This window comes from Panthera onca, chromosome B2 (genome assembly GCF_046562875.1).
Source record: "Panthera onca isolate mPanOnc1 chromosome B2, mPanOnc1 haplotype 2, whole genome shotgun sequence".
NCBI lineage: Eukaryota > Metazoa > Chordata > Mammalia > Carnivora > Felidae > Panthera > Panthera onca.
Genome location: NC_138343.1, coordinates 91376247 through 91395243, shown reverse-complemented (window position 1 = coordinate 91395243; position 18997 = coordinate 91376247). Strand labels below are relative to the sequence as shown.

General features: G+C 33.5%; 1 protein-coding gene across 4 annotated transcripts in view; it reads right to left on the bottom strand.

Moving 5' to 3' along the window:
* GRIK2 (glutamate ionotropic receptor kainate type subunit 2) overlaps positions 1–18997 on the bottom strand; it is a 648000-nt gene that overhangs the window by 155547 nt on the left and 473456 nt on the right. For all 4 annotated transcript variants that reach the window (XM_081795767.1, XM_081795769.1, XM_081795768.1 and 1 more), the window contains exon 11: positions 10782–11005. In XM_081795767.1, coding sequence (XP_081651893.1) covers positions 10782–11005 — 224 coding nt within the window. The remainder of the gene's footprint in view (positions 1–10781; positions 11006–18997) is intronic.

The window sequence follows — 18997 nt, the reverse complement described above, 5'->3', positions numbered from 1 at the left end:
ATCTACAAGGACTCATTCCATGAGACTGTCACCTTGCTGAAGTTTTCCTTAGTGTATTTTCTTTTTTCCATAGATATTTTAATGTGCGGTTAACTGCAAAAAATAATGCTAATTGTTTCCATGAGAGAAAGGATTGATTAATACTTAAGTTTGGAATTACTTCAAAGATTCTAATTGTATTAATAAAAACCCAGCTCTTCACTTTTGCTTTTGAGGCTCCATAACCTTGCCATTATCTTCCACATATTTTTCCGGTACATCCTACATATCTGTACAAGCACATCCACCTATGCTACCTGCTATTCACTTTTATGATCTATGCTTATCCCTTCATTTGAACATGTTATATATTAGCAGTATTCTGGAGCCGGCTTATATGGCTAGAAGAGCCAATTTTGTACCTATCTTTCCAAATCTGAATTCAGTAAGGCATCACTGGTAGCTTGGTATTAATCATATCAGCAATCCTTACACCACTAAAATTGTCAATTGCTACAAATCAAAGATTCTCTCCTTGCCATAGCCAGTTATTAAGCAAGTACCATCACATCGCTGAACAATATACACCATTTATGTTATATTTGTATGCCATGTGTTGTTCATTAATTAACGCTGGCATTGTTTAGTTGGTAGCTTTAGTACCAGAAAGTCACCAAAGTTACACAGAATGAAGAACAAGGATTATCTGTATATGAATGCTACAATAATATGCTACTGAACATATTATTTAGTAGATCTAAATGGATTGGAAGGGCTTAATGAGATGGTAACAATGATCAGTTCCACTGATTTGTAATTTATCAACAGCAAATTTAAATTATGATCAATTTTCATTAAATTATAACCTTGAGGAGAAATAAACATTACTATCAGTTATAAATATATAACAAGAAACAATAAATAACAAGGGTTTTCAAATTGTAAGGCTTCCTCTTAATTACCATTTAAAATTTATAATTGATATAGGAAATTAACTTCAACAGTAGTCTAATTTCAGATCCTTATGACCTATTTTTATCCTAAGCAACTTTTTAATAAAGTTAAGTTATAATGGTATACTGCAACATACTCCAATTTTAAACTACCTAAGATTGTTTTTATTGTGAACAAAAAAGTCCTTACTATAATCATCTACTGATCATTTTAAGATTCCCGAAGGAAAGGCATTATTTTGGTTGCCATAAAATTCAACTTAATTTTACAAGTGTAAAATAAAAATATATAATTCTACACTTAAAGCTGGAATCAATTTTTAAAATTATACAGTGGCTTTCATATAGCCTCATTAAATAGCTACTAATACAGTTCTTTTAAACACCCAATTGTCCAATCAAATTAAATTAAGAGTGGCTTTAAATTGGAAATAATAAGGAAAATGGCTTGCATATCAATATTGCATAAGAAAGCACAGGTTCGTCCTATCAATAATTTCTTACCTATATAGCTATTTGTTTGTAAGTGAAGTACCAAACATTACAAAAACAGTTATTTTTAAATTAGTTTGAACGTAATTTACATTTCAAAGAATTATTTCTTAGACTTACATACCAGAAGCAAGTGTTTAGCTTGCAAACACTTGCTAAGGATTTTAAAGCATTAAGTCCAGTATTAAAAGGCTCAAGGCAGACTGTCCTCAGATCAGTCAAGCAGCCATGTCGTTTCTAATACTGGAAAATGAAACAGACTATACTTTTAGAGAAAGGGACACTCAATAAGTAAATAATTTTATCAGCAAGAACCTGAAGCTAGCATTGGAAAGGTAGCATCTCATTTTCTAGCATCACTTGGATGTTTAAGTTGATTTGGCTAATATGCAAATATCTGGATTATAAAAAAAATAGCACATCAGCTACCATGAACATGCAAGGCACATAAAGTTTTTTTTCTAATTGAGTTTTTAACTATAAAATAATTTTAATAAGTTTCACAAGGTCTAATGACTTTTGGGCTTTCTTTCCTTCCAACTGAATATCTTTTGAAATTATACTCTATTGTATCAAATATACCAATAAAATATTTTAAAATTAAGTGGATGTACTGCATTTGCAGTTAAGTATCTAAAACAACTGAAGTATGTTTGGAAAGCATTCACTAATTTTTTTGCAACTCAAATATCTGACTTAGCAGATATCAACATGAATGTTTTAAAATTGGGGGCAGAAGAAATGTCTTATATATAATTTTTAACATCTTCCTGATTTAAAAAAAAAAAAAAATTGAAGCCCTAATTGAAAATTGAAGCAGTGATATGAAAAATTTTAAATCAACATACAGTTCCCTGAATGTGAATATCGATTTTGCATCTCCTTCTACAACAAAATTTTCATTATTTTCTTTTTATTTTCCTTTTATTTTTTTGGTAATATCACTTTAGTAATACCAGTTTCCAAAACATATCTTCAGTCAGTCTAGTGAATTGTTAAACTTATATTGAAACACACCTCCCAGCACCCCCATTCTCAGTACCAATAATAATAAGGGAAGCAGGGAAACACTTACCTAATTTTATTATGTTAAAATAATATTCAGGTGCATATTCTGAACCAACTTAGATGACAGTTGTAGCCCTATTCTGTTTATAATGTTTATCATGCCAGTAACATTCAAAGCCTACAATTTCACCTTTGCTTCAAATATTAAATCCATTAATTTAATAGAAAAATCTATTATAAATTCATTCACCTCATTTATCATCTCAAGAGTAGTCAGATAGGGGCACATGAAAATGGGAAATATTTTATAATAATTAACTTTGGATTAAACATCTTTCATAAAGAATAGCAGGAAATTAAATATTATCCAGGCTGGGGCGGGGCAGAGAGAATTATCTTTTATAGATTTGGTATAGTACTGAAACTAAACATAGGTTTTAATCCAGTGTACATTAAAAAAAAAGGAAGAATTACTATAGTTTTAAAGTGCATGCATATATAATTACTTCATTAATAAGATTTTTGTCATGAAGTCTGTCAGGTTAATTTCTAGGCTTCCAAACAAAATTCCAAAAGTAGGTATAAAATCAACATATTTATAACTGAGATAACTGCACATTTTTATAGTGTCCCTCTTTACGTAAGATTTAACTAAAAATATTAAAATTTATAGGTGTTGAAAATCAATAGAATAGTTTGTGTTGTCGTCTGTTTTACTAATTCTATTTACATACAAAATGGATACTCTCCAGCTCTTACTATTTGAATATCATATTGAAATCCCTATTGCAATTGGAGAGACATATGATATTTTTTCTAAAAATATATATATATGTATATATACCCAACAGGATTGATATGAAAACAATTTAACTTGAATGATGTAATTATGTAATGGAATGTAAAAAATTATAGCAAGTAAGGTGCCGTGACATGCTGTAATGGATGAAGTTACACTGGTTGATGACACTATATCTCCTACTCATTAATTATTTGGATAGAGTGCATTATTTTTACATAGCATGAAGAAATAAGTCATAAATTACCACTAAAAATTACATCTATACATTTTCATTTAATATTAGTGATATTTCTTCCTCATCCATGAATTATGGAAAAAAATCAAAAGAATATCAATAGCACTTTGAGTTGCTAGAAAAGCTCATAATGTGGTGCGATTTTTTTTACAATATGCAGCTAGTAATTTTTAGGGGAAGAAAGTGAGCATTTCTAGAAAAATGACTTATAAAACAAGTAAGTTTACATGTTTATGAGGCAAATCTGCACATGTGTGGCTTGCTAATGTGTCCTATTTAGGTGCCTAAGTGACTGGAAATATTTTTAACCTACCTTATTTGCAATTTTAAAGATAAAGACACATTTCTTAAGTGTAGCAAATTGAGTGATTCTTTCAAGTTATTATAAAACAACATACTGCTAACATGTAGCTCAAATATTTTGTACAGGACTCTTTTAAAAATCATAACTAAAAAGTTAGCCAAGCTCTTTTTTTTCTAAAATCTTACAAGGAAAAAGTGAATTTAACATGACAGTCAAAATGAACCAAGTGATATAAATTCCTTTTCTGTTTTCTATTTTCTTCTAAATCTGTTTTCTTTTCTTTAAGACAACTTTCTCCCTATAATCAATTAGAATTTAAAAAGGGTAATAATGCTAGCATTAAACAAGGGAAACATTTCAAATCTCACTTGCTACCGGTATAATAGTGTGGTTGTGTATATCCATTCATTCCTTACATCAAATCTTAAAAAACATAAAGTTACTGAAAAAAGAAGCTAATGAATTAATCTCTCCATGGTTCTTAGATAAAACCTGGTCACTGTTGACATGTAATTTGTATTAGTTTCCTTCCTTTTCTCTCTCAATGACTTCCTCCACAAAACCCACCAGCCTAGTACAAGACTATATAGGAAAACATCCATTTGAAAGAACTCTCACAACAAAGAATCTACAACAAAAGGACACCTTTATCCGGGTGAAAACGTTACTAACTTAGGTATCAAGCTTACCGTTAAAAAAATTGACTTATTTTTCTACATTTTTCAAGGCAACTGACTTTTTTGAGCAGAGTACTCTCAATCATTGCACAGAGACAGATAGGGGGAAAAACCCTACTTTTCAGAATATAAAGACCTTTGTTAGATGATGGAGACCCCTCGTCCGGAAAGTCGGAGGGGATCATTTTTCTGGGGGCTATAGAAAAACAGAAGCACAATTTTGTTTTGAGAATTAACACAGAAAGAACAAGGTGGGAAAATGACTTCTTACAAACAATTCACAGTACTCTGCAGCTGTGGGAGAAGTAGCTGTCTAGAGACTACAAAATGTGGAAGAATAAGTGCATCACTTGGTAACAAATGATTGGTTCTCTTTATCTTGTTGGTTCTTAAGAGTCATCTCAAAGAATTTCTTTCTTATGTTAAAACTCTCTCATACACACACACACATAAACACACACACACACACACACACACACACACACACACAAAGGAAAGAAATAAAGAGGAAGAGAAACAGCCATTCACAGTATTATTCTTGTCCTATTAGTTTTTCCATGTGAATTGGCTACTGAGAAATGTATGAAACATAGTGGCAAGTGTCAAAAATGACACTATACTCCTTTCTAAATCTTTCAAAGAAAAAAATCTCTTACAAGACTATTGCTTCTCATCAGTGTGTGTGTGTGTGTGTGTGTGTGTGTGTGTGTGTAAAAACAGAATTACATATTCCATAAAGGATTCATTAAAAACAGAGCTGTCATTTGTTGGTAGCAAGTATAATAATTTAATAACATTTGTCTTCAAGTTTTTAGCATTCTCGAGTTTCTTAACATTACTCTCTATAGAGTATAATTTATTAAAATTATTATCTGTGATTTTCAGAGCTAGACACTGTGAAACTTCTAAATTGAAACAAATTATAATAGGGTGACCATAGTCCTCAGAAGCTCATTGGCCAGGATACTTATTGAGAGGACATTCTTGCAATGACTACACAGAGAGGTGGTTTTCCACCTCTAGAAGTCTTGAATTCAATTTGGTGATGGAGGCAAGGAAAAATAAAGAGGAAAATAATTTACCTATAGGATATGAAAAATAAAAATGGGCTATCAAACTTCTGCTCTTGCATTTACATTCACTTTTGCCCTAACAATAAAAAAATTCTGTCAAAAATTAATTTGGTAAGAGAGATTAAAACTTCTAAAAGAAACTCAAGTACAATTATCTTTAAAAGAAGATGCCAAAAAGCATTAGATTACAGAAGATTACCAAAATAAGTAGCTTAATTTTAAATTGTTTTTGTCTTACTTGATTTTTTCAAATCTTTTATTCTTGTAAATGTCTAGCATAATTATAAAATGTAGAGGTAGAAAATATGTTTATTTTTTCTTAAAGTGATTGAGATTCTGATTCTTCAGCCTTTACAATTGCAGTCAAAATTTCCACTGCCTCCATTATCTAGATACAGTATTCACCATAAGATGAAAATAAGTCACCAATTTAACCTTTCAATTGCTTTGGTTCTACTAGTACAAATGAATTTTTTCTGGTGTAATAACTCCATCTCTATTTTGTAGCCATGAACATCATTGGAATCATTACAAATAAGGAGGTAAATTATTTTATAATAGATTTACCAAGTAACAATTGTGAAAAAAACTTTATTAATGTAGAAGTAATTTCATCTCCTATGCAAATGTGGTTTGAAAGTGCATTTAGTTTTAATCGATGATGACTTTTAGGTCCATAGCTGAGGTATTTGCTAATATAATCAATTTTAATAATCACTTTCATATGTGTGAAAGGCATACTAGAAAACAGCATTGTTTCAAACCAAATTTTCATTAAATTCTCAGAAAACTGCTAAATCAATAAAAGCAGATAGGTTTTCCTGAAATTTACTTAAGTAAAAAAAATGTCTAAAAAATTAAAGAAAAATATATCTAAAATTGTGTTATGGAAAGGTAAAACTGAAATGGTTTTCTAGTAAGAGGTGGGCAAGTGGTGGCAAAGGCACACAACAAAATTGGCATTTCGTTTCAATGTGACAACAGTCTTTCTGACAGCATATTAGTTTAACATTGAACATCCCACCAAAACAGTTATCCATTTCCAAGTGCATAATAAGTCATTGTTGTCCTTCACTGTACATTAAATGTCACCCATCATTGTGACAAGAATATAAAAGCTATTGCACACTAGCCAGGAGCCTAGATCAAAGTTGTTGATGCAAGCACTTTGGACATGGCTTTCTAAACTCAGTTAAACCGTCAAAAACACTATGTTTAGAACATCTTTACCTCTGAGCACCAAGAGAAATACAGAATATTTTTACAAATGTAAGAACTCTCAGTAAGGCAGTAGCCTTGTCATCTTGTGACTCCAGACCATGCTAGTGCCAAAATGTGTGTCAAGACAGTCCTGGTGGTCACCGTATTTATAAACCCTTGAGCAGATTCTAGGGAGACCACCTCCTGCTGTCTAATCCAATAATACAATAGATGAGATTCTAATATTATAAAAATCATGCAAAATAATTCAACCCCAAAACACATAAGAAACTCCTATATTCTTTTTAACTTAGAAAAACTAATGTTATGTACTTAACACATACCGAATATTCTTGGATTTGTTATCTTTGCTAAGGCCAGGTTAGCCAATATTGCTAGCTTTCTTTTACTCTTTTTCCTATATTTGATCATATTCACTTGTTCATTTAAGTAACCTAAGAAATTTCTCTGTAATAAAATTCTCACAAAAAAAATGGTTTAGTATTACTCTTCTTCCCCAGTTTATTTGTATTTAATTTTAAAATGTCAATCTTAAAATTGCAATAAAATATGCAATATTATTATACGCTTAGTGAATTATTACTACAGTTCCATCAATCCTGTTGGAGGAAAATGTGTATAGCATTAGTCTCTTCTTTTAAGTTTGGTCTTCAGTTATTCACCTCTATACCAAATTACTAAGAACTCTAGACCAAGATTTACATGCTGATTTTCAAAACAGCTCTGGTCTTGAAGACACCTATTGTTAAAAGAAAAAAAAAATTTCTAACATTATGGGCATTTAAATTGGCTCCATTTTATAAATAGTATCTACTGTGTCCATATTATCAGTTGTTTAATAAAGAAAATATTTGAAGCAAGGTGAAAAATACCTCTCATTCTGAGTATAAAGGGTGGATTTCCTAACCAGACTCTTTATATGACTAACTGCTGTCTCTATACTAATATACCTAGGTCAGAGGAAAATAGAAAGAGAGAGGGAAAGGTTTAGGGACAAACATGATTATGTACAAGTTTGTCATGTATAAGATTTCTTCCTAATCTTCTGTCAGCCAAGAGCTATGGTTAGGATATCCAGGATAAGGCCATTCCATATCTAGAATGCTGTACCTCAGGCTTATCTTTACTGTGAAAAGAGTTCTCAGCTAATTCAGACAAGCATGCTGATTATGTCATTATGCTATAAACAAGAAAGCAACTATTTGCAAGAGACCATAGATTATGAAACCATACCAAGAAAATAAGACCATATATCTCTTTCTTAATAATGGTTAAAAAAATTTAGAGCATATGTTAAGTATTTCTTAGATAATCTTTTCCTATATAGGAAGGGTGAAGGGAAATTTTTAAGAGCTATCACAGTAACAATCTGCTTTTAAATTTAATTTTAGAAAACATAAATTCTAACAATTATGATCAGTACTTAATTGATTACAAAATTTTGTTGTTGACATGGTATTATTGTAGAACTTTGTTTCTGTGCTTTTCAGTGAGAATGAAACACAGAGATGAGAATTTTTTCAAATGTAAATGGTCTTTCTCTGTAATTATTATGGAGATGAAGATAAAAAGTATACATAAATAAAATGCCATATTTATATGTTAACATTAATATAATATAATAATATTAGTAAGTTCATTAGTGATCTCTAAATAACATAAGACACAGTCTTCATTCATAGGTAAAATAAAAATTCTGTGTTTATTTTGTATTGATAAGAAATACCATAATACCATTTATATTAGAAAGGTAATTAAGTTTTGCAATGAAATCTGGACATTTTGCCTGCTTTGCATATCATGAACTTTCATTGTAAGAGGAGTTCAATACCATATGAGACTGAATATTTTTTTAAGTGAAGTATATTGGCTTTTAATTATATAAATTTATTTGGCTTTGGAAGTTCAGTTAAGAATTTAATTGGATTCTATTTCAAGAATTTCCTTTTAATCTGAGTTCTTAGTGTGTTGTTTTTAAATTTAGCAAATATTTATACATTATTTTAATATAGAGTATTGAATAAAATATTTCAGGAATAATCTGCAAAGAATTTATTTTCATATTATGTACTATTTACCAAGATATATATTAGTTAATATAGGATATCTAACATTGTTTATTATTTAATAAAATATGTGTTAATTTACCTATAAATGAAGATATTATACTTAATTTTTGAAATTGTATGAGACTGTTTGCATTGAATAAGATCTGAAATAGAATCATTTTCAAATTCCATTCATTTAATAACTAACAACAAAATATAACAGTAATATTCCAAAATTTAATGACACTAAAAAATGGCATATCAACTAATGTTACATTCTCAAAAAGAATGACATAGATGTATTTATTTTGTGTAAAATTAGCACAGGTTACCACAATTATACAGATATTATATCACTATTTTTTATTTGATAGTTACCAGTGAGAGTTAAAAATATTTTGAAAATTAGATCACTGCATAGCTGTTCCATGTCTCTATTTGCAAATGTAATTTTAAGCTGGAAAATAATTCAGATGTTTCAGTATTTGCTTTTGAATGTAATCTCAGAAGATTTGGGCTCAGAAAATTAGGAATATCTGAAATTCCTAATACAAGTTTGAGGTAACTCAATAGTCTCTGTTTAAGGTCCCCTGGAAACTACATTAGACTTAATTCACCTTGACTGATGCCTGCACAATTGTCTCAGAATGGTATCAGGACATTTGCCCCTAGGTTTTGATTTTATCCTTCCTGGGAACTTTTGTTAATTTGATTAAGAAGGAACAGGTGTACCTGCAGACAGCATGAAAGACTTTTTTCTATACTTTGGAGTATTTATTTTTCTGTTTGCCTTGTGGGCAGGCTGTAGAGTTCTCCAACCATTGAATTATTTAAACTGTAATCTTTGAACTCATTTCTCTGACTACATATGAAACGGATGGTTTACATTGGCCACTATAAAATATATGTAAGTAATGCAAAGATGTTCAAAAATGAAAAGGCTGTTTTGTCTTCACAAGATATGGAAAAAGTTAGAACTAAAGACTTATGAATTTTATAGTCCAAATTCTCGTTTTTGAGGGGAGAATTCTAAACTTCAAATACAAATATTAACATGATCTACCATACAGCTACCAAAGCTATATGTACTCATGGTTCCAATACAAATTTTCAGACAAATGCAAATGATAATTGTCTGAAGGACTCATATGTCAATATTAAATCAATTGGGGGGAATTATAAGTTTTCATAACATTTATATGTAAATATCAAAAATATCTGTGTATACCTATAAAAATGTGTATATATCAAAAATCTTATGCTTTCTAGAAGTGATTCCTCTTTTAATTGAATGAACTAAGTGGGTTTTTATTGTTTGTTTATTTTTTTGCTAGGAACAAATATATGACTTCATTGAGAAAAGAATAAGTTTAAGAAAGGATAAATATCCTTAGTGACAAATTTATCAGAAGAAGCTATATAATACAATTGAAAAAATAACCTTCTTATTTAATATTTAATTTTGATAATAGAGCAAAAACATATTTGTAGTTATACATTTTAATTATTTTGTAGAAAAATGAGTAATTTTATGTGGAAAATAACGGTAGTTTTTTTATACATAAAGTGCTCATTTTTAATTAGCCTTGGTTCATTAAAAAAAAGCCTCCTTTTAAATCTTACCTCTTTTTTTTTCTTATGACTTATTTATCAATTCAAATTAGTAAAATACACTATTTTACTGTCTCGCTCAAGAGCAAAATGAGGAAATAATTTTTATGGAATAATAATTTGGACTGCTTTTAGATTCTAATTAAAAAGAGTAAACTCTCCCACAGTTATAGCTTACTGACACAACCAGCATGCTTTCTGCCCAAAAAGGCAGTATAGTATATTTTAATAAGGTATGTGACTCTTAAAAGTTCATTATTTCAGCACCCCAAGGGAAATAAAGAAGAAGAAAAGTAAAATTATTGTGACTTTTGACAATTATTAGTTAGAAAAAGGAGGTAACAATTGCCAAAAAAATCACAAAAGTGAGCATGTTACCTGGCTATGACAAAGAGCACACAACTGACACCCAAGTAAGCCAGCAGAATATACATCCAGATATCAGGGGAGAGAGGATTCAGGAAGGAGAAGACGCCTGGGTTTGTACCATTGGGCTTGCGGTACAAAATACTTATTCCAAGTGTCATAAAGGGCTTGGAAAAGTCGATGACCTTCTCTCGAACGTAGGTAATAGCCAGTGGGGCAACTGCAAGGTCAGCTTTCTGTAGAGAGAAACAGAAAACAGGGGAAAAAATTGGTTCTAAGTCTCAAAAAAGAAGTCAGTATCCAAATTAAGCAAAACAAATACTTTATACTTGAGAATTGTCTGAGTAACTATTATGTTAACATTTAAAGCATTCTTGACCCTGAATTGAAGCATTTGATTTTTCTGTTACTCATTTCTATGTCCTTCTAGATTAGCAAACCAGCATTTACTGCAAGTAGTTAAAGAAAGAAAAAAAAATGTATGGAATGAAAAAACTGAAGAAACTATTGTATATTCAGTACCTGAATTATTATGCTGTGGAATCTTCTCATAATTATTTTTAATCTAAACTAAAAAAACACATTTAATATAAGTTATGGATCGCTAAAAAACTTGGTCAAATTCTAAATAGTAATAATAATATCTACCTCAAATCATTTCGTTGATAATCAAGAAACATGTTTTCCTTATTTTAAAACTATAGAGTTGTTAAAAGGTTTTAGTTTTTAAATAGTTAACATTTTGAAAATCATCTTTTAATGTGATTGTGTTTACTGCCCTTGAGTTTTGTTTCTATCCCTCTAATTTGTTTTATATTATTTAATGAAAATCCTTGCAGCCTTGCCTAAATCGCATTAGGAAATGAGTTTTTCAATTTTCACAAAGTTGCTAATTTTCCACGGTAGCTTAAATATGTTAAATTACTAATGCTTTTCACTCATCACGTTATAACCATCTGTCAGGGATGAACTTAAGCTGTAATATGTTACAGGAAATAATTTTAATATTTTAAATAATAAAGGCATCTATTCTCATATATAATGGGAAGCTATATCTCTACTTTCCTTTTATTTTCATAAACATACTGGGCTTTCAGAAGATAAATAAGAAATGTTGCTTGTAGAGAGCTACAGAAAGATGAACAAAATAATGAAATTGGGTTTTGTCTTCTTACCTCGAGGACTGTTGGAGAACTTAAAAAAAGAAACTTCACTAAAAGGCTAAGTTTGTTGACGATATTATTCTGGGTATGTGTTTGGGTGCATTTGTGTTTTGGGTGTGTGTGGGAAAGGGGGAGCACTCAGATACCTGAACAGAGTACCTCTGAGCAGCAATGAAGACAGAGAGATATTTCTCTAAAGGTTAGGAAGGAAAGAACAGGTCTTAAGGGTCCTGGAGAGGATATCATCACATTACATATTCATAAATCTAAGAACATATCAATTTAGCAATAATACTTGGTAATGTTCTTTACGCATGTGCTGTGCAACAGGCATTGTGTGGTAAGCACTTTACATGAATTGTCACATTTAATCCTTACACAATCCTACTATTATTCCTATTTTAAGATAAGGAAACTGAATCTATGAGAAGTCAAAAACTTGTTCATGGTCACAGAGCTAACTGAGCATTGGAACCAGGACCTAAACCCCAAGCTATTGGAATCTATACCTAGAGTTAAGCATGAGATGCATCTCAGAAGCCAGAAATGGAATGATGGAGACATTCATTCATTCCTTTATTAAAGAATCTGTAGAGATGGAAAGGAGAATATATAGAAGTAAGGTCAGTAATTAATAGATTATAGTCACTGAGAATTTAGAGGGTCAGGTGCAGAATTTAGGAAGATGGAATACTTTCCACAAGGAAGAAATAGCACTTCCTATAAGACAGAAGGGAAGGAACTACAGACGGTTTGAAAAAGTAAAGATGTTTGTTAGGGAAAAAGAGTGATCATTTAAGAAACAGATTCTAGGTTAAAAAATGGACAACCTGAAATGGTGGCTTACTTCTGTTCAGGGGGTTGAGTGTACAGCACAGTTTATCTATGTACCATTTCACTTTTGCAACCCTCCCTCACTGTGTAGGCACATGAAAAGCAAAATTTTATAACATGTAAAGCATGTAAGTGAACATGCTTTAAGCTGGTAAAATATTTTTTAAATTCAAAATAGGTATTAACAAAAGTTAGGGAACAATTCAAGTAACATCTATTAAGACAAAACCACTACATTATTCTAAAAAAAAAAGTTGTTCCACAGGCATATATTAATATGATTGACTAGACATCCATCAAATTTCAAAATTTATTTAGCATTGCCTAAAGTAAAATTTCTATCCCAAATATAAAATGAACATAAGACAAAACATCACACAGTAAAATTCTTTCAATTATAAAAGAAATTAGTCATTTGAAACAAAAGATATAAACAGACACTTTTGACATTTAATTTAAAAAAATAAATGTATCGAGAGGGGAAGATGGTGGTGTAGGAGGAAGCTGGACTCACCTCCTCCTGCTGATCACTTAGATTCCACCCACACCTGCCTAAATAACCCAGAAAACCACCAGAAGACTAGCAGAATGGACTCTCCAGAGCCAAGCTTAGACAAAAGGCCCACAGAAGAGGGTAGGAAGGGCAGAGAGGCGGTGCGTGCTACACAGACTGCTGGGATGGAGCTGGGGCAGTGGAGGGGCAGCACGCCCAGCAAGGCAGAGCCCCTGAGTCTGGCTACAAAAGTGGAGGGGCCGGACTCCATGAGTTCTGACAGCCAGCAGGACTTAACACCTGGAATGTTAAAAGTCAACCTCTCTGCTCTCATGGGGAGGGCGAGAGGACGCCAGGAGTTAGAACTGTTGAGCCCCAAAAGATAGAGCTAAGCTCAGCTAGGGAAAAAGGCACTGGCAAGTGCCATCTCCTTCTCCCATCCCCCAGCAGAAATTCCAAAGGGAACCAGTTCCGGTCACTGAACTTGCTTGCACTGTGCAAAAGCCCAATGCTGTGCTTCTGTGGGACTGCCTCCAACGGGACTGCCTCCATCCCAGTGCTGCAGGGTCCCTCCCGCAGGACACCAGAGAGGGCAAAGCCAGCTAAGCCTGCCCCTCCCACCCCTGTACACTTTGCATATCCATCCCAGCTAATAACTCAGATCCCATCAAAACAGCACCACAAGCCTGGCAGTGTGCAAGAGGCCCAGACATGGGGCACACCACACCACTATCTTCCCTGGGAGAGGGGAAGATAAGGTACATACCAGTCTGACTGTGGCCCCAGCGGTGGGCTGCGGGCAGACATCAGGTCTGACTGCGGCCCCACCCACCAACACAAGTTACTCCAGACAGCACAGGGGAAGTGCCCTGCAGTTTGGAGCCAACGCAGGGACTACCCAAAAAGAGAAAACGGAAGAAGTCTCCTCAAAAGAAACTCCAGGAAGTAGTGACAACTAATGAATTGATCAAAAACGATTTAAGCAATATAATAGAACAAGAATTTAGAATAATAGTCATAAAATTAATCGCTGGGCTTGAAAAAAGCATAGAGGACAGAAGAGAATCTATTGCTATAGAGATCAAGGGACTGAGAAATAGTCATGGGGAGCTATAAAATGCTATAAAAAAAGGTGCAAAATAAAATGGAGGTGGCCATAGCAGGGATTGAAGAGGCAGAGGAGAGAATAGGTGAATTAGAAGATAAAATTGTGGAAAAAGAGGAAGCTAAGAAAAAGAGAAATAAAAAAATCCAGGAGTATAAGGGAAGAATTAGAGAACTAAGTGATGCAATCAAATGGAACAATATCCATATCATAGGAATTCCAGAAGAAGAAGAAGAGAGAGAAAGGGGCTGAAAGTATACTTGAACAAATCATAGCTGAGAACTTCCCTGATCTGGGGAAGCAAAAAAGACATTGAAATCCAAGAGGCACAGAGAACTCCCTTCAGATGTAATTTGAATAGATCTTCTGCATGACATATCATAGTGAAACTGGCAAAATACAAGGACAAAGAGAAAATTCTGAAAGCAGCTAGGGATAAACAGGCCATAACTTACAAAGGTAGACACATAAGAGTAGTAGCAGACCTATCTACTGAAACTTGGCAGGCCAGAAAGGAATGGCAGGAAATCTTCAATGTGATAAACAGAAATAAAATGCAGCCGAGAATCCTTTATCCAGCAAGACTGTCAATCAGAATAGAAGGAGAGATAAAGGTTTTCCCAAAAAAACAAAAACTGAAGGAATTCATCACCACTAAACCAGCCCTACAAGAGATGCTAAGGGGGATTCTGTGAGTGAAATGTTGCAAGGACCACAAAGTACCAGAGACATCATTACAAGCATGAAACCTGCAGACATCACAATGACTCTAAGCCCATATCTTTTATTTTTTTTTTTTTTAATTTTTTTTTCAACGTTTTTTTTTAATTTATTTTTGGGACAGAGAGAGACAGAGCATGAACGGGGGAGGGGCAGAGAGAGAGGGAGACACAGAATCGGAAATAGGCTCCAGGCTCCGAGCCATCAGCCCAGAGCCTGACGCGGGGCTCGAACTCACGGACCGCGAGATCGTGACCTGGCTGAAGTCGGACGCTTAACCGACTGCGCCACCCAGGCGCCCCTAAGCCCATATTTTTTAATAATACCACTGAATGTAAATGGACTAAATGCTCCAACCAAAAGACACAGGGTATCAGAATGGTTAAAAAAACAAGACCCATCTATTTGCTGTATACATGAGACTCATTTTAGACCCGAGGACACCTTCAGATTGAAAGTGAGGGGATGGAAAACTATCTATCATACTACTGGATGTCAAAAGAAAGCTGGAGTAGCCATACTTATATCAGACAAACTAGACTTTAAGTTAAAGGGAAGGTCATTATATAATAATTACAGGGTCTATCCATCAGGAAGAGCTAACAATTGTAAATGTCTATGTGCCGAATAAGGAGCCCCCAAATACATAAAACAATTAATCACAAACATAAGCAACCTTATTGATAAGAATGTGGTAATTGCAGGGGACTTTAATACCCCATTTACAACAATGCATAGATCATCTAGACACAGTATCAATAAAGAAACAATGGTCCTGAATGATACATTGGATCAGATGGACTTGACAGATCTATTTAGAACTCTGCATCCCAAAGCAACAGAATATAATTTCTTCTCGAGTGCACATGGAACATTCTCCAAGATAGATCACATGCTGGCTCACAAAACACCCCTTAATAAGTATAAAAGAATTGAGATCATACCATACACACTTTCAGACCACAATGCTATGAAACTTGAAATCAACCACAGGAAAAAGTCTGGAAAACCTCCAAAAGCATGGAGGTTAAAGAACACCCTACTAAAGAGTGAATGGATCAACCAGGAAATTAGAGAAGAAATTCAAAAAATATATGGAAACAAATGAAAATGAAAACACAACAATCCAAACGCTTTGGGATGCAGCGAAAGCAGTCCTGAGAGGAAAATACACTGCAATCAAGGCCTATCTCAAGAAACAAGAAAAATCCCAAATACAAAATCTAACAGCACACCTAAAAGAAATAGACACAGAACAGCAAACCAAAGACGCCCCAAACCCAGCAGAAGAGGAGAAATAATAAAGATCAGAGCAGAAAAAAAGCAATATAGAATGTAAAAAAACTGTAGAGCAGATCAATGAAACCAAGAGTTGGTTTTTTGAAAAAAAAAAAAAATTGATAAACCTCTAGCCAGGCTTCTCAAAAGAAAAAGAAAAAGAAAAGAGAGATGACCCAAATAGATAAAATCATGAATAAAAATGGAATTATTACAAACAATCCCTTAGAAATACAAGCAATTATCAGGGAATACTATGAAAAATTGTATACCAACAAACTGGACAACCTGGAAGAAATGGACAAATTCCTAAGCACCCACCCACTTCCAAAACTCACACAGGAAGAAATAGAAAACTTGAACAGACTATAACTGGCGAAGAAACTGAATCAGTTATCAAAACTCTCCCAATAAATAAGAGTCCAGGACCAGATGGCTTCCTTGGGGAATTCTACCAGACATGTAAAGCAGAGATAATACCTATCCTTCTCAAGCTATTCCAAGAAATAGAAAGGGATGGAAAACTGCCAGACTCATTCTATGAAGCCAGCATTCCTTATATTCCTAAACCAGACAGAGACCCAGTAAAAAAAGAGAACTACAGGCCAATATCCCTGATGAATATGGATGCAAAAATTCTCAATAAGATACTAACAAATCGAATTCAACAGCATATAAAAAGAATTATTCACCATGATCAAGTAGGATTCATTCCTGGGCTGCAGGGCTGGTTCAACATTCACAAATCAATCAATGTGATATATCACATTAAGAAAAGAAAAGAAAAGAACCATATGATCCTGTCAATCAATGCAGAAAAAGCATTTGACAAAATTCAGCATCCTTTCTTAATAAAAACTCTCAAGAAAGTTGGGATAGAAGGAACATAATTAAACATCATAAAAGCCATTTATGAAAAGCCCACAGCTAATATCATCCTCAATGGGGAAAAACTGAGAGCTTTCCCCCTAAGATCAGGAACACGACAGGGATGTCCTCTCTCACTGCTATTATTTAACATAGGGTTGGAAGTGCTAGCATCAGCAATCAGACAACAAAAGGAAATCAAAAGCATCAAAATTGGCAAAGATGAAGTCAAGCTTTCACTTTTTGAAGTTGACATGATATTATACATGGAAAATCCGATAGACTCCACCAAAAGTCTGCTAGAACTGATACATGAATTCAGCAAAGTCTCAGGATACAAAATTAATGTACAGAAATCAGTTGCGTTCTTATACACTAATAATGAAGCAACAGAAAGACAAAGAAAGAAACTGATCCCATTCACAACTGCACCAAAAATCATAAAATACCTAGGAATAAACCTAATCAAAGATGTAAAAGATCTTTTTGCTGAAAACTATAGAAAGCTTATGAAGGAAATTGAAGAAGATATAAAGAAATGGAAAAACATTCCGTGTTCATGGATTGGAAGAATAAATATTGTTAAAATCCTATCTACACATTCAGTGCAATCCCAAGCTATCTACACATTCAGTGCAATCCCAATCAAAATTCTGCCAGCATTCTTCTTGAAGCTAGAACAAGTAATCGTAAAATTTGTATGGAACCACAAAAGACCCCAAATAGCCAAAGTAATATTGAAGAAGACCACCAAAGCAGGAGGCATCAGAATCACAGACTTTAGCCTCTACTACAAAGCTGTAATCATCAAGACAGCATGGTATTGGCACAAAAACAGACACATAGATCAATGGAATAGAATAGAGACTCCAGAATTGGACCCACAAAAGTATGGCCAACTAATCTTTGACAAAGCAGGAAAGAATTTCCAATGGAAAAAAGACAGTCTCTTTAACAAATGGTGCTGGGAGAACTGGACAGCAACATGCAGAAGAATGAAACTAGACCACTTTCTTACACCATTCACAAAAATAAACTCAAAATGGATAAAGGACCTGAATGTGAGACAGGAAACCATCAAAACCCTAGAGGAGAAAGCAGGAAAAAGCCTCTCTGATCTCAGCCACAGCAATTTCTTACTTTACACATCTCCAAAGGCAAGGGCAAAAAAAAAAAAAAAAAAAAAAAAAAAAAAGGCAAGGGCAAGCAAAAATGAACTATTGAGACCTCATGAAGATAAAAAGCTTCTGCACTGCAAAGGAAACAATCAATAAAACTAATAGGCAACCAACGGAATGGGAAAAGATATTTGCAAATGACATATCAAAGGGCTAGTATCCAAAATCTGTAAAGAAGTCACCAAACTCCACACCCGAAAAACAAATAATCCAGTGAAGAAATGGGCAGAAAACATGAATAGACACTTCTCTAAAGAAGACATCAAGATGGCCAACAGGCACATGAAATGATGCTCAACATCACTCCCCATCAGTGAAATACAAATCAAAACCACCCTGAGATATCACCTCACGCCAGTCAGGGTCGCTAAAATGCACAAATCAGTAGACTATAGATGCTGGAGAGGATGTGGAGAAACGGGAACCCTCTTGCACTGTTGGTGGGAATGCAGACTGGTGCAGTCTCTCTGGAAAACAGTGTGGAGGTTCCTCAAAAAAATTAAAAATAGATCTACCCCATACCCAGGAATAGCACTGCTAGGAATTTACCCAAGGGATACAGGAGTACTGATGCATAGGGGCACTTGTAC